Genomic DNA, 25243 nt, shown 5'->3' with positions numbered 1-25243 from the left:
GGTCTTCTTTTATTAATTGATTTATAATAATTTTTTCCCTAAATCCGCTTCTTACTTATTTAATTATGAGGATATTTCTCAAGGTATCGTAATTAACTTGTCGCTAATTACCAATATCACAATATTATAAATCTATCATGTTTGGGGAAGGAAAAACTAAATGTATACAATACTTGCCCTCTTTTTGGTTTGAATATAGTTAGTCGATTCGTTATGTTTTTATTTTATAATTACCACGTATGTGCATAGCAATACAGTCATCAAATATATTAAGTAATAAACATAAACTATGATTTTTGGTATTAAATAAAATCGAAATAATAAATTAAATGTTGTGCGTGGTATTTAAAATGAAATGGTGAGGCGGCGCGGACACAGTCCCAGGCTGTAGTCCGCGAGCCGAGCCGGTTAAGCAAAGTTGAATGTATTTGCAGGCATCCCATCCTTCTTGGAATTTGCACCCACACACTCTAAGGCAACAACCGATTGCACATGCTGTCTATACCCTACGCTTTTGAATTCGTACCTGCCTTCATTTTGTTGTTCCCTTTCCAATAAAAACATAAAAACATGGCGAGTTATAGTTTTAAAATGCATTTTACAAAGGTAACAAATCTTTATTTATTCATTCATTTGAAACGTAACATTTTTTGTGTTTTAAATATTACATTGAAAAAATGTATCCAACTCATATATTTTCAACTTTCAAGTTTCTCTTTGTGTCTGCGAATTACAAACAGTCGCCACGTGGTCGACACCACGTTGGAACCTCGTTTGATTTTGGCGCGAAATTCTGTTGTAGGTAGGCACTATTTTGAAGGAAGCTATAAAAATGTTTCCCACGATGCTGTGATTAGTAAATGAGTTGCGGCTATTCACTTTCTATTTTATACCAAGAAAAATTTAAATACTTACTGTTATTATAATCGTTTTTTAATTTGACGTTAAGGTTTGCTATCGTCAAATAATGAGTGGCAAGATATTTCGTGCGTATATTTTATAATATGCATGTAATTATTAATGAAACATCATTTGCTATCAAGTTAATATTATTTTTTTATTTTCCGTGTTCGTAATTTGAATCCACATAGTCAACATTGATTATTAGTATAGTAGTTTATATTTATTAATTAGTTTTTCCAAGCGTCGCGTCGCGTCGGTGTTTTCCATTAATGGATATAATATGTATAGTGAATATTGGCGGCAAACGTAGCGTGGCACTTCCACATTTAATGGCTGCCGTTCATTGCGCTCGGGTGTATTGGCCGAGGCTCACCACGCGCATCCTGTCTACTACGTTACTTGCCTCCTGCTCGCACCCAGTTCCCGTATTTGTAAGCAAAAGAGAGGCCGACTTCACGTGCAGCGATTTTTGTGCCACAGAAGGACGCGCCCGAGATCAATGCACTTTCCGAGGACAGCGAGCCCGTTTTTATTCATCTTTACTGTTTGCTTGGTTTTGATGTTTAAAGGACCTTAAGTAATGGTCCTAAGATTTAGTTTTGTACAATTGAGTATTTTGTAATAGAGGTCGATGTCTAGACGCGCGGGAAGTGATTAAAGTATGTGGAATTGTGAGTGGAAGGCATTCCGCTCGCGTAGGGCTGTCTGTTGTTTTGTCTGCTGATGCTGCTAAAATTAGCATTCCATGAGAATTGTTAATATTTTTAAAGAATACAGCCGAATAACTAAGTATACCTCCTACTAGTATGCTAAGCGATACGTTGAAAGACATTCAGTATTTTTATGTAAAGTTGGGTGGGTTATTTTTTGAATGGGGTCATTGGCTATTTTAAATGACAACTGCGTTGCGTGGTAGCCCTGTGTCCACTAGCAATACCATGTGCGTATGCTGTCGTCTCCACACCGCGTCGCGCCGCGCCGCGCCGGGCCGCCGGCGGCACCCCGTACTTCGCTTCCTTCGCCATGCCAGTTTCCTTTATAATTCCTGATTTATTTTTAATCCAATATAAAATAGAATCGCCCTTATTGTTTGTGTTTATATTTGTACGTTCAACACAAACAGTTTTTATTGTATAGTTAATTTATAAATGTGATCGGTACGTTTTTAGATGATTCATCTGTATCTCGATTTGTGGACTAATTAATTTATTATTGGTTGTTTTGTACATGGAGTAATCCACTCATAAACTTTAAAAATACACACTTCCTTTTCTTTAATCCTTGTTGATTAACCGCTTTCTTGGATATAACAATCATATTTAATGTTTTTGATAATGTGTTGGAATTTCCAAGACTCCGCATAACATGAAACGTTGGCATATACTTTGTTTTATCCTTAAAACGAATCAGTAGGTCATCTGATGTTAGGTCATGTCTACCGACAATAAACGCCTTTTTAACAGTTATATTCGCTTCACCTATCTTACGAACCACTGTCTACGCTCGGGGATAAAGTCGTCCCAGCAGGCGTGGCGCAGTCCCTAAGTACACACTTCAACGGCGCGTCATACAAACCAAAATGAGCGTTGGCATTTTTCGGCGGATACAAGGTGGCCCCGGGTATCTTGTTGTACTAAGATAGCTGCCCGCGACCATTCCTGGTTCAATGAATCCTTTGCCTTAAAGGAAAAGAATAGGGATTAGTTAATTTGGGGTTATAGAATCTCGGAATACTAATGCAATAGCATACTGACGTTTCTCGTTAGTTATCTTCAAGACAATATAACTACCCCGATTGAGTGGGCCGGTTATTCATTCTGATATGCCTACGGCGAGGCGCGGCGTGACTTTCAGTTACTTATTGTCTATCATTTAAATTTTATATTTATAAATAAATCATACTAATAAATAAAGTCATTCAAATAAAACGAATCATTACTAAAACTTTATATTTATAAAATTTAAATGCCTTTGGGTGATTTCAATATAGAGACTTAAAAATAAAATTAGTTATCGAATTTAATTTACTCCCAACCTTTTGAAGACTCCGCAGGCTATATGGTCACGAGGCTGACTGAGGTGTTGATCAACCGAAAAGTCAAAGTTACAATATCTATTTACATTTTATAATTATATATTTTTTTGCGTTAACATAAGAAATTGTTATATAAAGAATCGGTAAAATCGTGTGCATTTTCAAACGTAAAACCTAAAATAAACGTTTAAGTTTTGGGCTAATCTCTTTATTCCTGAAATTGTTCTGCAAAATATATTGTACAGCGCTAATGTGTCACTGTTAATGAATGTTATGATTCATTACAAAATTAGTTTAGTAATTATGACTGCCATATAGTTTACAAACATTATCTAACAAATAAACATCGTTACGTTGTGTCGTTTGAAAACAATTAATGTACAATAGATACTAACATTATGCCCGTAAATATCAGAGCAGGTCACAGTACAAGAATTTGTACCCAGATAATGACAAGTTATCACTTCCAAAACGCATGGACGTTACATTACGATGTAAATTTTTTGGTATTCCTAATATAAATGAAGTTTTAGTATGTAGTCGTTTTTATTGCTGAAATTATTATTATCAAAGTTCATTGTGATAGTTTGCACTATTTGTTCACAATTAAAAAATGCAAAGAAGTATCACGCCACCTGAAAATTAGTAAGTTGAAGGTTATCAAGTATATAAGCAAAAAAAGACCCTTCAACGAATTAGCAGGTCATTGGTCTTGGCGCGACGTGACGAGCTTCGCGAAATCATTAACCAAATGTCTGTGGAATAAAATAACGTTTGTAACGTGACTATATTATGAATATATACAGACATGTGCTTCTAATTGTACAACAAAAATGTGCAAACTCTACCAAATATACCACGTACTGTTTGTATATGATATGTCATCGTGAACGTTTCCTATAAATATACCTATTTAATGTACTACTTACGCGAATGTCAATATTAAGAAATTGACTTTTCTTACAAAAAAAAATAAATATATTTTTCATAATTAGCTACCCCGAGATATGTAAACAACATGTAATATTATATATTTATATTTAATAGTACTAGATAATTTAAAAAATATATAGATAAGTGTGTTATTTTCCTTAAACATTAGAGCAATTCCCAAACCTTAATGCGTTCATGTTATTTTGTATGATTCATTTGTAGCATCTTAAAGTTGCTTGTTTTATGTAGGTACAACGACCGCTTTGCTCTGGTGATTACCATGAATAAGGTACGAGGAAAAAGGAATAGCGACAAGTATACCGCGATTTTAGTACCCAAAAATTGATTTCACACGATTATTAATTTATGAACGAATTTTCGTTTTTAATAACACATGGAGATACGAATTAAAATATAATAACCGAAACTGCATAAACATTTCTATCGGGGTAGTTAATCTTTGTTGCAATTATGTGTAAAGTTGTTTACGTTTTGTGTGTGCTGTTTACCTACCTACGCATGGCGAAAGACATAACATTACAATTATAACTTGTTTTCCGGAAAATATTTGTTGCTTGAAAATTATTTACCGTTGTTAATTAATTTGTATTTAAAAACTCGGTTTATTTGTAGTTATTATGATTATTATTAAGACAATAAAAATCGTACTTACGAGGGAATTGTTCGTTAATGTTTAAAACATTAAATTTATATCGTAAACCATGTACTGTAATCACTTGAAACAATTTGGAATTTAATTACATAGGTTATTCACGCCAGTTAGTTTACAATATCAAACGTTATCGTCGCGTCGTCGCGGGATACTAATGTTAATTTCAATATCGTTTAAATAATGTAAGTGTACCAGTAAATATTTTAAATTTTATAATACTTGGATACTTGATCGTAAAGAATTTAAATATGTTTCCGTTCATACTCCTTCATAAACATATATGTTATAATATAATTATATGAATATAATCGCATTTCGAGTAGCTCCTGTAAGATTATATCTGCTGAAATTGTAGACTAGTTAGTTTATTTGACAATTGAACTCATTGAATATTGTTTTAATTAAAATTTAGAAGATTCTACTTATAATTTGTTTATTTTTTTTTGAGTTTCCTTAATTAATTGGTGCATGAATAATGTAATATGCATCCGTTTTTAGCGACCTTGGGAAATACCAGTATTCTGAAACGGATAAGTTTCGCAAAAAATATTTTACTCAGTTGATGTAAACAAACAGGTAACATTTGAAGGTTACTAACAGTGCTGAGGCCCGATAAACATGTGGGACTTTACAAAATTATCGCATATTTGATATGAATGAGAATATGGGTAATATTCTTCGTTGATCGATGAAATGACATGAATTTTTTTTGCAATAGCATATCTTTGACATCAAATGCATGTTATTGGGTGTACAGAGTATCGTACGCGAAGTGAAAGCAAACAAAGGACACTTCTTAGTTATAAACATGTAGGTACATATTTAAGATACTTTAAGTATCTAAGTCTCTGATTTAGTTTGCATTTTCTTGGCTATAAAAAGAATTAGATTAATATGTTTGATAATCAGAATATTTTAATAAGACCATGTACTTATAATATAAAATATCTCCAAAAATATGTAATATAAAAACATCTTGTTTCAGCGTAAATAGCTTGCAACTAAATATACCATAGGGATTGTTGTGTACAATCAAACGGTAGTTAAGATTTAAACATTGAACGTGTGAGGGGCACTTTAGCAGGTGTAATATAACTCCGACGTAGGGTCAAAGGACCTCTCAAGGTCGCGGTCGCGACATTTCGCAGCGTCGATAACCTCCAGTGGGCGCCTCGAGACAGCCAATCACACAAGACGTATTATATGTATGTACTATGTACTCCAGTACACTCACCAGGCCTAATTTTTATATTTGTTTCGTGTTGGTAATACTAAGTTACCGTCTTCTTGTGTAGGCGAAGTCTTATAAGTACTAAAAATATTAAATATCTTGTGCAAAAATAAGTCTTTAAACATCGGGAAAACCGACTACAATGAGTTCTTGGTAAGTAGGTGTGGAATATTTTGTTTATTATGCGGTTTTAGCTGTTAACACTTAACACATAACAGGTCTCGCAGTTTTCCACTAATACCTTAATTTATTTCGTTAACGAACTTCAATTAGAGTTGTTACTGTCAAATGGGAACTGTTTGCAATCTGAATTCTGTAATTTTGACAAATAATAAAAAGTTATTGATATCGTTTACGTCACGGTTGTGATTTTTATGAAAGTGACGATTGTGGTTCGAAATCATAATTTTACCAAAGAGCATTGTTAGTGATATTTTCTTATTGCTTTAAATACAAGTTCAGCATCAGCACCTTAGGCTGTCTTTTTTTTGGTAAGAGACAAACATCTGGCGAGCCGTTTCGAAAACATTGAACGGCAGGTGATGATGACACAGGCAGGTGACACCTGAAACAAAAAGATGCCGGCGGCACAAGCAACTGTACGTGCAGCGCCAGTAATAAGCTATGGCTTTATTTTACGAGCCTTTTTTTTTTGGTAAATCTCAAACACCTGTGCGTGTTAATTCGTTACTTAAATACTAGTAAATATTTCAAAGATTAAAGATACGTCGTCAATACGAGCACTTGCAAGTGAGATGGCAGGCATTCATTCAATCCGTTATGCACGTGTTGCCTAAATATATAAATTAATGTTTAGTTATTTATTAAGCTGCTTATAGCGCGTTAGAAAATACAATATGTAACGAAGAAAGGTGTATATTCTGGATTTGAGTAAGATAGAACTAATACTGTGTATGCAAATGCTTTAATGTACGATACTCATTTTTTGCCACCGAACACCTTTTTAAACATTTAATGAATAAGTAGGTACTTACCTACATACTTGAAACTGTAACCTATATTCTATTATCGCATGCACCATTGCTTCCCTCATGGATAGTGGTTAGTTCTTTACAGATACCATAGTAAAGGAATATAATGCCAGGTGTTGGGTTCAATGGTCCGTCGGCTTTTATTTTATACAGACGCAAAGCCTCAGGATTCAGGGGTGACAGCGCGTGCATTGCCCTCGCATTTCAAAAAATACAAGCACCTGGCTTTACTTTTATAAACTAACGGAATTAAAAACCACATGTCGTGTCAGTACTACGCATAGTATACTTGCTTGTGTTTACACTATATACAACAATTATTGATAGTCGATTACGAGTTCCCTGAAGTATTTATACGTGCCATTAACTAATAGTGGGGATTTGTAAATAAAATTATTGTTTAGTGATTGCATTGTTAGCGTTGACTCATTAAAGGGAAATACCGATTTCCGTGATATTTAATACATTTAACGCTTGTTATTTAAAATCAAAAACATTATGATGCGTGGAAATCTGAATTCGAATGTTAAGTACCTATACAAGTATACCAATAAAAGAAAAAAAAAACATTTAATCTAAAAAAAAAAACATCTGAACTAAAATGTTTCATGTCAAACCAAATAAATCAAAGCAAATAGTTGTGAAATGATTCATTTGCGTTACAGGAGATTGACGAAAAATATGTATTATTATTTTTCTTTGAACCGTGTACCAACTTCCGTGTAAGCCGCCACGCTGTAAACAATAATAACATACATTGGGCCGACATTATTCTTACAAATGTCGACATGCATAAAGTTTCTTATTATTCATAATTATAATTTGGTCTACACTGTACTTTGTCAGGTAGATTGTAGAGTGTAGTCCGTGTGCCAAGGTAAAGAAAAAACAAGGCGCTGGCCGCTGCGTATGGTTGTAGTATAAATGCACACATGTGGATACCATCATGGGCACGAGCCATCCCACACGTGTCGCGACAGCTGCAACATTAGTGGAATTAAAAAAAAAACAATACAATGTACAATGCAGCCGGCGCGGTGTGATAGTAGAGAGCTAATCAAAAACTTAATTAAAGTATCTAAGCAACAAATGTATAGATTGCGTTTGATTTATATTGTATATATATTTAGGTTTTTTGTCTTTATTGATTATCAGAAATTACCACAGAGCATTATCAATACTGATAACATTAGAAATAGAAAGAAAAAAGAAGAAATTATAATATTGATAATTAAAAAAAAACTTAATGTAACAAAATTGATTTTGTTACATGTAGATATCTTTTATAGCATTGTAGAAATGTCGAACTGTATAGTATCTAGGAAAACGGAACTTGTTACAAGTTGCAAAAATTCATACAAAATCAGCTACAGTGTCTGGAAGGTAAATAAAAAAGGTAAAAGGTCTCAAACCAGTTTTTTTGCAATATGGTGTTTGATTTATAAACGTCTTTACTAAGAAATTATTAAAATAAGATAAATATAATCTGCTTTGTTATTTGTGTATTATGTTTATATGCACATAACATATGTTTGGAGGCAGTGTCCAATTTAAATTAAATATTTATTCGTGCATTTACTTACCTAGCAATTTAAATTAGGCAGCGACTCAAAAATTTATTGAATGTTCATGTAAACATAATACAGTACCTTGTATGAAAAATGAACCCAACCCAATAATTCTAATCCTATTTAATTTTGATTGTAGCTTTAAATCCCAATGTTTTATAGATATTAATTGAAATGGTATGAAGTTAGAGGTAACACGAAATCTAGCACAAAAAGACTTTTTAAAATTTCGATATCGGTCTACAATTGACGCAGAAATCGGTGAACATACATTAAAGAAATATAATATAGTCAAACTTAGAACCTACGCTTATTTTGGAAATCGGTTAAAAATAGTTACAAACCTTGAAACTGGCAGATGAGAAGTTTTATCAGTTCAGACACGCTGGTTATATGTAGAGTGCAGATGGCAATATATTTTATAATGTTCAGTAGAAAATTTACATGTGCATCGCAATTTTATACATAACGACGCGCCGTGGTCGTTACCCCTCCGGGCGAGTGCATGCGCCGGCACATCTCGACAAATCGGGGCGCAAGGGCCGCCCATTGAAGCGGGCCAAAGTCCACAGTCGATGACTCAAGACGGGCTTTAAACTTTACAACTTCACTTTCAAATATGTGTTCAGGTACCTATAACAATGATTACAATTTTAACAATGAGTGTTGTTTCTTTTACGTTTTGTTCTTTGTGTCTGTATTTATAAGCCTACCTGCGGGATGAGTCGCGTGGTGGTATCTAGAACAACTTATACATTGAAGAAAGGAGTAACGGTGTTTAAAATAATATTTCGAAATAAAATAAATGTATTGGTATTTTATAATAGCTGTAACGCACATAAATGTATCGGGAGTTAAATCACTCATAGCAATTGTGAAATTGTTATTATATTAAAATAAGCATAAATTTTAATTACATTTAAACTAAAATTAAATACTAAAGTTTATAATCACTATACATATTAACGCAAACATTGAAAAATATTTTTCTATTTACTAATTGTACAGAGAATTTAAATAAACTTATTATAAATCTATAGATTTTGAGACGTCGCGTCGGATTTGTTATAACAAAAAATCGTATGTGTAAGGTATAAAAATTACTAAAATAAAAACAATAAACGCACTAATATAATCACGTTTTATCTGTATGAACCAACATACTATTTTATACACCTGAAATTATCAAGATATCAGAATAAATTATAAAGCTTGTTACGTCTTCTATGACACTATTTGCTGCGTCTGTACTCTACGACTAAAGTCTAGACTGTACGGGGTTTTTAGTAGGGGCGCGTTCAATGCCCTCTATTCTGTGAATCGTTATGGCCGGGCCACAACCCTGACGCTTCCAGCGTATTTAATTTACGCTGCAAGCGTTAAAAAAAGTACTAGTCTATGTAGAATCGTACATATTTTTCTGAAGCTTTCAGCGCAAATCAAGTTCGTTGGAGCTTCAGTCTAGCCCTCTGGTTAGAGTATGGAAAACGCGTGCTCATCGTGGCTTTTAGTTTGTCATCTAATAATCCGTACAAACATTTTGCTAGTAGCGTCGTATATTTCATCGTAGGTTACGCCTATAATATCGGCTGTGTAGTTCTCACGTATTACGGTCGATATGTTGATTATGCGTCATAGTACCATATTGACGCGTACGGTCCACAACGGGAAATGCATATCCGTAAGGATATGAACGCTTTTATGTGGTCAATGGGCATCAGACTTTATTTAGCACTATTATCGTTCCAAGAAGTTCGCATCGTTTTCCTTGTTTGTTGTTGAGGTTTATAAGATTCTCGCGTTTGATTTTTAACTCACATTAAAAATGATAGCGGTATTCATATAGATCCTATCGTAAAATAAGTTAAATTATAATATGTATATTGAATACCCTTTTAAAGCGAATTGTAAATTAGACTTGGTGTGGTTTATTTGACATATTTTGAATGGCGAAATCCGCAACGTACTGTTATAATCAGATTTTTTCATCCGCAACGTGGAAGCAGCATCGTGACGCGAAATGCAACCCCTTGTACGTAGGTGGAGGCTCGGAGGGGCGGGCAGAGCGAGAGCGTGGAATGAGGAGCACACTAAAGCCACCGACATCAAAACGCGCGCGTCGTGCGGCAGGCGGCTGGCGTCCCCACGAAACACCTCCTTTCCCCGTACCCCTGGTGCGCGCGGCGCCCCGCTCACGCGTACGTACGGCCGTGCGATTATTCTGTCTAGCGAGCGGGACGTACGTAGTCAATGCTCTGGCCTCTGCCTGCGGTTGCCTCGTTGCATTTGTTGTCAGTCTAGGACGCGCCGTTTTACTGAACGGACGTGCACGCGCGCTATACTTTCAAATTCAACCGTCACCTATTTATTTTATTTATTTCATTAATTATTTTGCATTATTAACTTATTTCGCGTTGTTTATCGCATTTGTGTAGTGAATTAGTAAATTAAAATAGACTTATATCAAATTTAATGAATTGTGTTCGTGTTTTCTACTGTTCTGAACAATTATAAAACGGAAAAACACATCGTGCCAGTCGAATCGAAATGAGCGGATTGACCACCAGAGTTAAAAGGGGATCGAGGGGCAGTGCGACTCTTCTGGAAGCGGCTAACAGAATTTTGCGACTACTTGGCGTGAGCTCTACTAAACGCGGGAAACAGCCCTCGCCCAAAACTAAGGTAAGGTCGATGACACGGGCCGTCTGCTTTGATGTACCCACATAATATGTCTGCGTTCACTAATGAATATTTATTATTACATGTTTTTATTTTCGTTTAACTTTATCAAATAGATAGTACTTTAGTAAATTTGGTATTGGGACTATCATAAAGTACACATGTGATAATATGCTAGTTTATTGAATATACATACATAATTTATATTGCGATATTAAAATATTGGTCTCTGTCAGACTAGTATACTCTAGAGCCTAGTTCATCGTAATTTAATTACAACAAGAAAGTGAAAGGGGGAAAATCGGGAAATGGTCTTCGCTCTCAAACACAAGTGTGTGGGAATATAAGACGGTATATTAGATTGTGTAACATAAAAACTATTTAAAATGCAAAACTTGAGCCGAAATTGTAAACATCATTATTGGAATGTAATTTAAAAAAGACGACAAGATTTTTTATGTACACATGATATGTGCACTTTCGCCGTTGCAATGTTTTTCAATAGACGTGCCCGTTCACAAAAGCGTCGCGGGCGTATTGCTTGCGATACAAACAAACGTAATTGCGGGCGGAGCGTGCATGGCAGCGGTGCGGCGCGGCGACGCGACATCGCGGCGCGGCGGCGGATTGAGCTCGCTGCTCGACGCAGAGCCCAACTGTTCACTGCTCAACACTTGTTTGTTCACGCGCCGGCGGCGTGACCACCTTGTTTACCACTACGAACGTTCACGATCCGCATTCATCACTGCGTCCGTAATGACACACTACAAAAACGTAACTCCTTTCAACTCTTTTTATCTATGTGCAATAACGGGTTCTTTTGCGAGTTAGGTCTTTATTACAAACTACAAACTGCGATAGCTCACAGATGATCAATACAAAATATTGTTGCTTTATTTAACTTGAATGTTAGATTTATGTTGCTTGCTGTAGAAAACAGTAAGGTCATTTGGAACGTTCATAACATTGTTTATGCTTTAATTTTTTAAAAGTAGTCAAACATAATAGGTATATTTAGAAAGTATGTAAGTAGTTACAATATTTATTTATAAAATTTATTTTGGTGAACCTTGCACACAAACATCATTGCTATCAACGCACCGCGTAAAGATAAGGTTTGTGAGTTCGTCAACAGCGATACGGCGCGATGTGGTAAACAATATCGATGTGCCCGCTGTGACTTATGTCCTCACTCACTACCACGCGCACAAGCTGCAGGCTGGACTAGTGTCAGCAACTTTACACCTGGAAATGTAATAAAGTTAACGTCACAATTACTTAATACCCATAATATTATCGAAATTATTACAAAAAGTTAAAATAAAACGTTGCATGATTATTACGGAGTGAGGCACACATAGATAACGCCCGTTGTTTTGAAACAAAGATTACAATATTATCATTCATTCAGGCACATCGTGGACGCTACATGACCGACCGTAACAAGGTTCTTTTTGCATTTTGCCACAGTTTTCGAAAGAATTAGTTGCGCAAACATGTGCATACATACTGCACGCCTACTGAAGCAGATGGAAAAAAATGTTTTATTTTCTAAAATAGAATTGGCACATTATTGTAGCGTTGTTCAAACAACTAATAGTCTATTTATAATAAGCCGGATGCATTAGCTACAAAACAAGTGAGGGTAAATAGAATTGCAGTAAAGCGTGCCACATCCGCTTAAGTTTATTCGGTACAAGGTTTTCGTGCCGAGCCAACCTCTACAATTGAATATCAATAGAAATTAAGGTTAAGTTACATAGTTGTACATACTTATATGTGTCGTGACCTCTTTATCAATATAATTCTATTTGTACAATGTATTGTTTTTAAATATAGTTTTTTTTACGTAATTCAACTGTAAAGGAAAACACAATACGATTATAGCCGTACATTCTAAAGTTATGCATCACAAATTCCAAGGCGCTTTTGTTATGTAAAGTGTAGGGTAACATGCAAAGTGTGATGGGCGAAAAGTCTGTGCCCAACAGGACATTTTAATAGTTCTTTTTTAAGCACAAGATGGTTGAAAGAGCAAAAGAAGGTCACCTGAAAGAAATAAGTAAACACAAACCACATATAAACATCCGTGAGCCAGAATTAGCTCGGATGTATTGCGACCCTTTCATGAAAAAAGTTGAGATTACGAGGACATATCATTCCTTGATCTCCAGCAATATCACTAACAGATCGGCAACGTAGAGCTGTCACTTTAGCCAGTCAGTCGGTTAGCACGCCAGCTTTCTGTAACAGTGGAACAACCTCGGTCAACAACCAGTGCCGTAACCTATACTATCTACAGCACGGCTTTACCAAAAATGTTAAATTCACTTTTGTACTGTGTCTCATGTATAAATGTTTTGAATTAGACAGCGTTGAGGCCGCAATGCTGTTTCTTACATAATGTCTAGGTCACATTAGTTTATTTTATTGTATAAATGTGTTAAGATTTGTTTAGTGTAAATTGTTGTTTTTCCGGGATGCAGTTGGTTCCGATGATTCATACGGTAAGACAGTTATGTGTAGAGCAAACTAAACGAAATGAGTTGCATGTGAAATGAACGTACGTCTGCCGCAACTCAACACACGGTAGAGTGAGTTTAGCGGGGTCCGGGGTCCGGGGCATGGTGGGGATCGAGGTCGGTGGCGGCGGCGTGCGGCGGCATGCGGCGACTGGGGGCGCGCACCGGGTACTAGCACTGGGTACGTACCGATCACTGCGGAATGCTCTGCTGTGGGAATGCGTTGCGAGTACCGTTGTGCCGGCGTACACGCCGCCGCCGCGGAATGCGAGACCCACTTGCTTGCGCGGAACGGCAACATTATAGTGACTCATACGAAATTTCAATGGACCACACTGCTTGTTTAATTGAGTGGTTGCAGCGGACGGTGATCTGATCAATGTAAATATTAAACCACTGTATATCATCCTTAACAGTGTATACAAGCACTTGCATATAATGTGGACATGACCTACGATATATTATTTTCTACGTATTGATTACCTGTTATACCTACTTATAATAATATTTTATCTATAACGACACGTAATTAGTTGCGACCTTGTTGTAATTATAGTTTACCAGCTCCTCGCACACCGATATCAGTTTTTTTCCACTAACGCCTTGGCGCCTAATTTCATATTTGTCAATTTAATTGTTTGCAAAAAATCCTTATCTATTAACTCTAGAAATTGTTGTTTTTTAACTTATCAGTTCTTTGTTTTATCTACTCTCATGTACGAAACAAAGAGGTTAATGCACATCCAGAACTAAATATAAACATAGGTAACAACATTATATATATATTTTACTATACAAGCTCCAAACTTAAATATGAGTAAAATTTTTGTTTGGACTGGTTTTTCCACAATGAACGGTATATTTTAGTCGTACTTTCATTTGTTTGTCATTATGTCAGGTTTGGACAAATTACCGTTACTGCAAACTGCGAAGTTTTGTCTGCTGCGCTGCTAGACAAAGATAGAATTGCGAAATCGTCGTTCTCTTTCTGGCCTGACTCGACTTATTGAATGAGAACGTCATTTTTTGCTTGACGTCGCCTTCGTAAAAAATGAATAAAAAACTTGCGCACTTGAAAATTGGATCATCGAACTGTAGATGAGGCCAACAAACATGACGTATTCGTCCATTTCAACTACTTTATTGCGTATAGCGTGATATGAGATTATTTGCGAGGAATATATTATTATTAACACAATAAAAATAATATGCTGCTTACATTTGTTTAAAATAAAAATATATAATATAGGCTCTAATTTACTAATAAGGTTACTAGGTATTATAAGTAAAAACCTCAAAAAGTCACATATTATTTTATCTACATGTTTAAAAACAAAAATCATAAACATTTGAAGTTGGCATTCAAACGATAATCGTGCAGAATATTTTCCTGTTTATGCGTTTTTTCTTTATTTAGGTAATTTATTTTAGTTTCGTTTGGGTAGTGTAGATTGTAGACGCGGCGTTGTTTATGTGCCAATTAAATGGTCACCTAGTTTGAAAACGTTCGGCAGTGCAGACGCCGCGTTGCCTCCGAGCCCCCACCGCGCATGACGTGTAGCTGGAGTCACCATCACTACCTGCGCGCTGCCGCCGGACGATAAACAAGTACACGCTCTCAAAGCCCCACCACGCGTCGGACATCGCACTGCGCTCACAAAGCAGTCTGTGATAAATCACTTGCGTCTAGTTTGATACTCTGTTATCACTCATTCATACGGTGTTTTTTTTGCTTCAGATTAACAACGAACGGGCTTCGAGTGAGGTTCGGGCCCCGATTGCAGTGGCAGAGTCGGTTGTCGAGACGCCAGTCAAGATGCAAGCGTCCTCGCCAGCGACGACTGTTACGGCCCCCACACCAAATCCTTCTCCTGCGCCCAGCCAGAACCACAAGGCGACAAAAAGATCTGCTAAAGATTACATTTTTGGAAAACTAATCGGTGAAGGATGTTACAGTACTGTCTTTCTCGCGAAAGATATTCATACAGGCAAAGAGTATGCAAGTAAGTGTGACCTTATTTTTTTTTGTATCATATATGTAACCTACATAGCTAGTCATAAATATGTTTGTGTATAGTAAGTACATCCGATGTTGTTGCCGGAACCAAAACTTAAGAATGGCATTGCTATTATACCGGTTTTCCTTTTTATATTCAACAATTATGGGCTGCAATGTCATGAAAGCTGAGAATTAATTTAAACCTTGGTTATATCTCATATATATTACCATAGATGGCTAAGCTATTGTTGTCGTAAAATTTATATTTATTTATTTTTGTTTACAGTTAAAGTATGTGAGAAACATCATATCATCAGAAAGAAGAAGCGTGAATATATAAAGCGTGAGAAGGATGCTCTGAATATGTTGTTCAATGTGGCACACGGCTTTGTGAAACTATACTGTACGTTCCAAGATGAGGAGAGATTATACTTTGTTTTATCGTACGCTAAAAATGGAGAGTTGTTGTCATGCATAAATAAGGTAGGCTCGTTCGAGCTGAATGTGGCAAAACACTACGCCGCCGAACTATTAATGGCACTAGAGAAGATGCACGCCAAGGGCATAATCCACCGCGATTTGAAACCAGAAAATATACTATTGGATGAAAATATGCATTTACGTATTGCTGACTTTGGAACAGCTAAAATTATGGATCCCGAAGAAATTCGTGGAGGCTCACCTAAAACTAATGAGAACGACACACAGAATGAGCGGTCAAGGAAGATTAGTTTCGTGGGAACACCACAATATGTTAGTCCTGAGTTGTTACATGACTGCGTGGACACACGCGCCTCTGACCTCTGGGCCTTGGGCTGCATTATTTATCAAATGATTTCCGGTCTACCTCCGTTTAGGGCTGCGACCGAATTTCTTACCTTTCAAAAGATTCTCAAAATGGACTATCAGTTTCCGGAAGGATTCCCGGCAGACGCAAAGGATCTTGTGGAAAAATTATTGGTTTTGGACCACACTAAAAGAATCGGAGCAGACGATATGGGAGACATGTATGACAGCATTAGGAATCATCCATTTTTCAATGGTATTGATTGGGAAAATTTGTGGGAACAAACGCCTCCAACCATCAGTCCATACCTGCCAGGAGGTTCCTTCGAAGAAGAATACAATGTACCTGATCATCTAGAGCCCGGATTGGGCAATAACCAACTTGTGCGGCTTTGGGAGTTTGATTTATCTACATCTAAAGGTAAAAATATTATATTATTAAGTTTTATTTTATGTTCTTAATATTAAATTAATGGTTAAACTGTTATGAACAGTAAAGGCCCCGGAAGCGAGTCTGTATCGTTCATGAATTACTTAATATTATTGTTTATTAGTAATTTATATAATTTGAAGGTATTTTGATCGACACACGCTGCGATGTCAATTGAACTTCCGCTTTTAACAGAGACAGTTATGATTCAAAGTCATGCAATGTACACAATACGTACGTCATGAATCTCTGAGTTTGATGTAGACAATTACAAAGACTAAAGCGAGTGCAGTGAAGCGCCGAGTAAGAGGCAACCGTTGTGTTCATGACCTACATTCTTGGCAAATTTATACGCGTCTTATTTCATAACTGAACCGAGTCCAAATGTTCTAGTTTTTACGGCTTTTTAATCTGCTATAGTATAGTTTGCGGACAAAGATGTATTTCTGAAATGTCGTAGTTTCCTAAATACTTGTACGGCATCAAGTTGCATCGTCATATATGTACATTGTTGTTGGAATAAGAACGGATGTACTCAGTTGTAGGTTTATGAGCCTTTAGTTAGCATGACGTCAACCTTCCGGCACGCCAACGCCGCCGCCCCGGAGTTGCATTAACTCAGCCGCCAGTGCTGTGTCATGAATGACTCGCTTCACCAAAATTCCTTATTGACATTGTGTTAATAACAACCGGCAGCTAAAAGCAATTATTGTTGAAGGCTCTTCTCTTTTTTTTAAAATGAATGAATAGCTAGCTTTACATTATATTTTTTATTTTTTGTTGTAGGAATTCTAAATATCAGCCCGGAAGAAAAACGTCGCCGTCTCGAAATACAGTCTCGTGAAAGCAAATGGCACCAGTTTGTCGATGGAGAATTAATATTAAAACAAGGGCTTGTTGACAAACGGAAGGGGCTATTTCCACGACGTCGCATGCTTTTGCTCACTACCGGCCCACGTCTCTTCTATGTCGACCCGGCCAACATGGTTCTTAAAGGAGAGATCCCTTGGTCACCTGAACTGCGCGTTGAAGCCAAAAACTTTAGAATATTTTTAGTTCACACGGTGAGTTTATAGATGATGCAAAATGTTATTTTAGCGAGAAATTTCAATACATATCTATCATACTGTTACAGCTGTACTATAAAATTATTTTGATGAATATTCTTGGTAAAACATCGTATAATTTATTTTTCTATTACAGCCAAATCGTACATATTACTTGGAAGACCCAGAATCATACGCACTGGAATGGGCGAGCGTCATCGACGAGGTACGCATCGAGACATATAGGCGAGACACGACTTAAACACCGGGCGGGCGACTGTCCCGAGTCGCGCGCCCTCGGGCCCCGTGCCCCGCTAGGATAACTTTAGTGTTGATTTCGAGCAAAGGCAACAACCAGGCGGTCTGCTTTCGGAAACTCGATCGAGCTCGCGTCCTGGCCGCGCGGAGGAGCGGCGGCCGGCGGCGACGAGTGTGCGGTGTGACTAGTGTTCGCGTCTGCGCCGCTCGCGCCATGCGCCGGACCGTGTTTTATGAGAAGACGACGTCAGCTATCGATCGATCACAGTGGATAATGAATGACTGATTCCTATTAATAGTAATATGTCGAGTATCTTAAATTATTATTGTAATTATTTAAGTTCCTTATTTAACGTGAATATCAACGATGATGTGTAAATATTTGTCTTACTGCGATCGCTTAGTTGTAGTGTAAAGTGGCCCCGGCGACGACACTCGACGCGGCCGGGCCTCCTGTAAGAATGGACTAAACTTGTTATTCGCCACCCGCGTGTTCACGAAGCCCATTCCGGTTGGTAAATAGACAATTTGTAGCTAAATATTATTTATTTATTTTTATTTTGCCAACGGAATGCGACTGCTGTACAGTTATATCTGTAGGAAATTATGAATGTTTGTTTCTATATTGTACGTCGCAAGCACTCGTGACGACGACGGTCATTATCGAAGTAAGAAAATATTTATTATGATTGATAACTGCGTGCAGGTGGTATGCCTGATGAGCATTCGTTAGGTGGCACTGTTAGTAAAGGGAGTGGTGGGATGTGAGGGGATAGTTTGTTGACGATCTGTTCAGCCAGTGGGCGACACGTGTTCGTGTTTGCTGCGCCTGCGCGGTATTGTTCTCTTCGGTCACACGACACGGTACGTGAGGGAATGATAACGCTTTCAATGTGCATATTACTCGTGCACTATAATCCTAACTAGTAAATGTATACGGATAGCGCCACCAAAGGTGACAATTATTGAATTGCTTATTTAAATATCCAGATTGTGTAACAGATCATTTCTTTAATTTAAACCATTTAGCCAACATCTAAGAGTTTAATATTGAGCGATGAAAATATTATCTAATTGTAACTTGTGTTAGTATTTTGTGTTGTAATAAAATATATTTCCATAGAAAATTCAATGTCATGGCATGTGGTAGGATTAAATTAATGTTATTTATCACGTATTAGATGACTACATACCTATTAATTTAATACTTGTAATAGTCTAAAATGCCTAAACTTGCCTGTAATATTAATTAGGGCGTATTGAAAATTGGGATTAAATCCATAGTTTAATATTAAACCCTCATTTCATTTATTAGAAAATATTAGATTATAGGAGTTGTGCTAAGTAGGGGATATAGCGAACTATTGTGGCGCCAATGACATGAAGGTTGTTAGTTTAATAGCTCTTAAGTAAATATTGACAAATATTATGAGCGAGATAAAGTGAACATGCGGCCAGCAGTTGTGTTGTTTTAGAATTGTGATTGATACGGGTAAGGGTTGCAGGAGCGAATGAATTCTCTACATGCGCCTCCATTCCCTATAGACGTTCAAGAAAGAAAGAGACGTATTGGCCGCACATTCGCTTTGTCATACAGCGCTGTCACAATGGGCTCTATGTAAATGTTTAGAGCTCAGACAGCAGCGGGTGACCTGTCAGACACTGCAGGTAGATAGTAGTCAGGGGCGCCCTATAAAGTCGTTTTGATAGTGCATTATCGGCGATCACATTAAATTGTCAGCGTAAATTGGATTTTCCATGACATTGTTAATAATAAAATCTGCATTTAAAATTTAACACCTGTTAACTATTGTAATTTATATTTTACAACATTTGTATTGCATAAATTCCATAAAGTACCAAAATATGAAATTGAAAATAAAGTAAAGGTTGGTTTATAAACTTGTTGTTTTTTTTTATTTTTGTTTAGTGTTAAATAATGTAATATACTATGGCAATTGTATATTATAAAAGAGACCTCAATAACCATTGTTAAATGGTATTTTTTATCTTTTTTCATTTCAAGTTCATAAGTAATTTCTAGGTATTACGTGAAATTATGATTATAACGTATTACCTATGACACCAGTTATAAGGAATGAAATCAACTGTTTTTTTTTGTTTCTGTTATTATAACTATTGCTAGCCTGTGGCGATTGGGCAAAATGATAGGGTCACCGGCCTGAAAACTTAGCGTTAAGCTGCCCGAACCCATCGATCAACCAATACTTTCAACCTATCCCTCATCGATTGAAACTATTGGGCGGCCCATGGGTCGCCTCCTTAACATATTTCACTCTCAAGGCCGATATAAATACTAGGTAAAACTTCGCGATGGCTATTTTCGGCTTATTATTGATGATGAACACAGGCTCCTCTGCCAAAAAGTGCCTAGATAACTATTTATATAAATAAACTCTACTTGGTTGCGTTAAGCGACCCCCGGGGTAGAGGAAAAAAGCATAATGTGGCTCAGAAGTCTCTGCGTACCCAAGGACGTTCTTGGCGTTAATAGCAGTGTGACGCTGACGCCCAATCTGCTGTCTTTCGGAGAGGTAGCATAATGTCCAAGCTAGGGGTTTACGAATAAATTCTTTCAAAAAACAATTTTATGTAAGTATTTAGAAGATTTTAAAGTACCAAAATATTCGGTAAAATTGTTTATGTAAGTATTGTGTTCCTTGTAGGGGTCGCAAACCGGTATCCCGGATTTCGAAAATACCGGAACACCGGACCAAATTAAAAACTTCAAAATACCGGTATTGATTTTACAAATACCGGGATTTTCGGTATTTTATTTTTATAAAATTCAGTACAAAATGTGTGTATAATTATTAATTTTTCGAGTTTTAAATCGCAAAAATTTAAGCTGCTTGCAATTTCATTCATTGGTATAGGCGTATATTCTATAAAGACCGAGCAAAATACATGGCTTATGGCTATATTGCTACTTTTGTTTTGTTCTAAGCATAGCGGTGTTAACTGTTAATTGTTATTTAAATAAAACGTATAAGAAATATTTTTTGTTCTTTAAAGTCTATCCTCATTATTCATAGACGTTATTTATCTAAGGACGGAGCATTGCTGTGATAACAAGTCTGTTTCTTAGTGCTGACGGCATGAGCTGCCTACAATAATGGCCTGGTATTTCGCGGGGTTTACCGAAAGGCCGAAATTGTCCTTATTTACCCTATCTTCAGCTGCGGACACACAATCGGCTTGCTCCTAAAATAAATTTGCAAGTCCAGTATACAGATGGTACGCACATTGAAGATTTTGTGTTAAGAGGTTTATGAAGATAGAGAACAATAATGGGGAGATTATGCCGCCTTGAGGGACGCCACAGTCTATATCATGCCAGCTAGACGAAGAATCGTCTAGGCGCACCAACTGTACCGTGGGCGAGATCATAAGGTGGGAGAGGTTTGCAAGAAGAATGTCGTGACTGACTGTATTGAAGGCGTTGGAAAAATCAACCAAAGCCAAAACAGTGACATTGGAATCCTCCATGCCCGCCCTAATATCGCCAGTCACTTTGAGGAGTGCAGTAATAGTGCTATGGCTAGGCCTGAAGCCAGACTGGAGTGGGCACAGTAGGTTGTTTCGGTGCACATGCTCAGACAGTTGCTTGTGAGCACAGGCCTCGAGCACTTTCAAGAGAAAAAGGGGAATGGGTATGGGACGGAAATGCTTAGTAAGTGATGGGTTAGGGATTTTAGGAAGAGGGATAGCAATAGCTCTCCGCCACAAAGACGGAAAGTGGTGGTGAAGTACACGCGATATACACTGACTTTAGAAAAGCCTTTGATTTAGTCAATCATGACTATCTTTTATGCAAATTAACTGATATGGGCATTCACGGGTCATTACTTAGATGGTGCGAATCATATATACGTAATCGTTCTCAATTGGTTTGTATACGTGGTTTCCAAATCTCGGGTATGTACAGTTCCATCAGGAGTTCCTCAGGGCTCTCATCTGGGTCCTTTATTTTTCTTGTGTACATAAATGACATAAAGCATGTAATACGATCGAAATTTAAATTATACGCTGATGATTTAAAAATATATCGCACTATACATACTCAGTCAGACGAACTTATTCTTCAAACCGATTTAAATGATGTACAAAAGTGGAGTTCTGAAAATCATATGTTTCTGAATTTAGATAAATGTTACTATATAAAATTTTCACGAAAAAAACATCCTAGTCAGACAACTTATTACATAAATAATATCCCACTAACTGAAGTAAAAACTATACGCGACTTGGGGGTTATCCTCGACAGTGCTATGAGCTTTAGATTCCACGTAGATAATATTACAGCCAAATGCTCTCAATTATCTGGTTTTATCAATCGCCAAATGAAAATTTTTAGACAACCGAGCCTAACAATCCTTATTTATAATACAATAGTTCGTGGCATTGTGGAATACTGCAGCAATGTATGGAATCCAGTGTATCAAGTCCATATTAATAGGATTGAACGCATACAGAAACGCTTTTGTACCAACTCGCGTATAGTGACAACAGATGCTCACAATTTCAATCATACGACCAACGTCTTTCGTATTACAAAATGGAATCTTTAGTTACACGTCGAAAAATAGCAGATATAATGTTTTTATATAAACTTATACATTACCATGTAGACCTCCCCGAATTCCTAGAACGTATAAAATTTACTGTACCCCGTTCCAACAGTCGTCTATGCAATCGAAAAAGTTTTTATCATCCTGTCGCAAGAACAAACCTGGGCCAGCATTCCCCTATTTACCGAATGATCTCTGCATGTAACAATATTCACGGTGATATAGATGTGTTCCGCCTTGATTCTTTAGCCTCATTTAAAAAAAAAAAATACGTGTATTATATGCACTTTAGAGTCTAAGCAGTGATACTATCACTAATCACAAATCTAATCAGTATTTTGACTGACTTATTTAAGTAAACGCAAGCCCATTTCGCATGTAGTGTTCACATCTAGAAGGGCACAATGTTATTGCTACGTACCCTATTATCGCATGTACTACTTTATATGTTTTAAAATTAATATTGTACCCAGTTTTGTGAACCAAAAACTAAAAAAAAAAAAAAAAAAAAAAAAAAAAAAAAAAAAAGATACCAGTGCTGAGGGAGGCGTTAATGATATGGGACATGATTGGTAGAAGTTGGTCCACGATAGGGATTATCATGAGACGATTGATGTTGTCACAGCCAGTAACATTGGATTTAATGGACAGTATGACTTTTCTAATTTCACCCAACGGCACAGAAGAAAAATGAAAAGTATTAATGTTAGGCCTGGATAGACCCGCTAAGATATTCATGGCACGACGCCTAGTTTGGTGATCAATCATGGTAACAGATGTGAAATGTTTATTAATGTCATCCAAACCAATAGTCGCACCGTGGACATCTATGTTTTTAACTTTACCAATACCCAGAATTCCGAGGAATCTCCAAATACTGGCTGGCGAGTATGAAGAAATATTACTGAGAATATGTCGGCGTTTAGCATTATGTACCATCTGGTTACACCGATTCCTTGCAGCCTTAAAAAGACACCAGTTCTCCTCCGAACGATGCCTTCTGTACTGGCGAAAAGCCCGATCCCTTCGTCTCATCGCCGTCCTAACTCCATGTGTAATCCATGGTGCAGGAGGACGTTTTAATTTAATTTTCTTTAAAGGGGCATGGGCATCAAGGAGTGCAGTGACAGCGCGTAAAAATTGCGTCTGTATCGTCAACAGAGGTGGCTGCCAATAGGTGATCTCAGTTAAAGTAAGCAGCATCTCCTTTCAGCTTATCCGCATCAATGCGACCAAAACTACGCAAGTGCAATATCTTAGAGGAGAGCTTGGGAGGTTTTAGGGCGTAAGACATGTAGATGAGATCATGGTGAGAGAAGCCAGGAGCGAGAAATTGACCGTGGGAGAAAACAGGGGAAGGAGCAGAGGTGAGGATAATGTCAAGCCAAGTGTCGTGACCATCCATATTATGGTGGGTGGCTTGCAGTGGTAGAACATGCAGTTTAGCAGAATCAAGAACAGTAAGGAGTTTACGAGATCCATGATGATCCACCCATGATGATGTGATGAGCATATTCTGATCTTATAGATTCCAGAACTGTTTCCAGACCGGAGAAGTAATCAAGAGATGGGGGACGGTAAATAACACCTAGTAAGGTTTTCACTCTCTTGACCCAAACCTCAAGAAACAGAAATTTCGCATAAGCAGAATAAAAAGCATAGGATGATAATACAGTTTTATATTTCAGGTCGCTACGTAAATATATAGCGACTCCGCCCCCTCTCCTGTTAACTCGATCATTTCTAATCAAAATGAAACAAGGGAGGGGGTAAAGGGTAGAAGGAAAGTGAGGTTTGAGCCAGCTCTCAGGAATCAGAACGCCATCGTTGGCTTACGAAAATAATCTCTTTTCATTCAGCCTTTAACTAACCACTAAGCTGTCATTAAAAATTGACATTTAATTACTAACTTAAATGTATATTTCCTATTTTTCTAATATTTCTTCAAATACCGGAAATACCGAAAATACCGGAATACCGGAATTTATTTTATGTCAGTACCGAAAATACCGGTTTTGAAAAATGGTCCGGTATTGCGACCCCTAGTTCCTTGCCAATTCAAATAATGTGTTGTAGGAAGAGATGCACGGAATCAACAATTTTACTAAAAGTTCGTTATAACTTAAATTTATATATAAGAATATCTACAATAAAAACATGAAGATTCATTAATAAAAAAAAAAAAAACAATAGGTAGTTTCTGAATATATGGTTACCTCACCGTATGCTAGGGTTGGGGCTTAAGGAGTTATGAAAGTATCCAGAGGAACGGCCGCGACAGCCATTTGTCCTCACAGGCCTTTTACGACAAGTAGGGATCTACTGTGGTGGAATTCACCAAAAGCTACAAGGAGGAAGCAAACAGTGTCTTCTTTTCATGAACAGTTTCGGAGGCTGATGATTACGAGTTCTGTATTATTGGCGCAAGATACTACAACAGGAAAAATAAAATTGATGGGTACATTATATGGAATTTTGCAATGAAACAAGAAAACTATGTGACATTTTTTTTTTAAATTAATAATTTTACATATTTTGAATAGCTTTTTATTCATTTTTCAAAATTGTCTTTGGATATGAATGTTTAAAGCGCCAC

At 36.9% G+C, this 25243-nt stretch overlaps 1 protein-coding gene across 2 annotated transcripts in view; it reads left to right on the top strand.

The window, feature by feature from the left end:
- Positions 1–19957, top strand: part of LOC115451287 (3-phosphoinositide-dependent protein kinase 1) — a 64577-nt gene extending 44620 nt beyond the window's left edge. The window contains exons 1-5 of one of the 2 annotated variants that reach the window (XM_030179568.1): positions 10883–11017; positions 15275–15539; positions 15822–16742; positions 17538–17815; positions 17955–19957. In XM_030179568.1, the coding sequence (XP_030035428.1) occupies positions 10883–11017; positions 15275–15539; positions 15822–16742; positions 17538–17815; positions 17955–18059 (1704 nt within the window). In that variant the 3' untranslated portion in view covers positions 18060–19957. Of the gene's footprint in view, positions 1–10882; positions 11018–15274; positions 15540–15821; positions 16743–17537; positions 17816–17954 lie in introns of those variants that run through there. The other variant, XM_030179577.2, reaches the window with a different exon arrangement.
- The last annotated feature ends 5286 nt before the right edge of the window (positions 19958–25243 follow it).

The sequence above is a fragment of the Manduca sexta genome, chromosome 15 (assembly GCF_014839805.1).
Source record: "Manduca sexta isolate Smith_Timp_Sample1 chromosome 15, JHU_Msex_v1.0, whole genome shotgun sequence".
NCBI lineage: Eukaryota > Metazoa > Arthropoda > Insecta > Lepidoptera > Sphingidae > Manduca > Manduca sexta.
The sequence above is the reverse complement of the archived record's forward strand: the minus strand, read 5'-3'. Positions and strand labels throughout refer to the sequence as shown.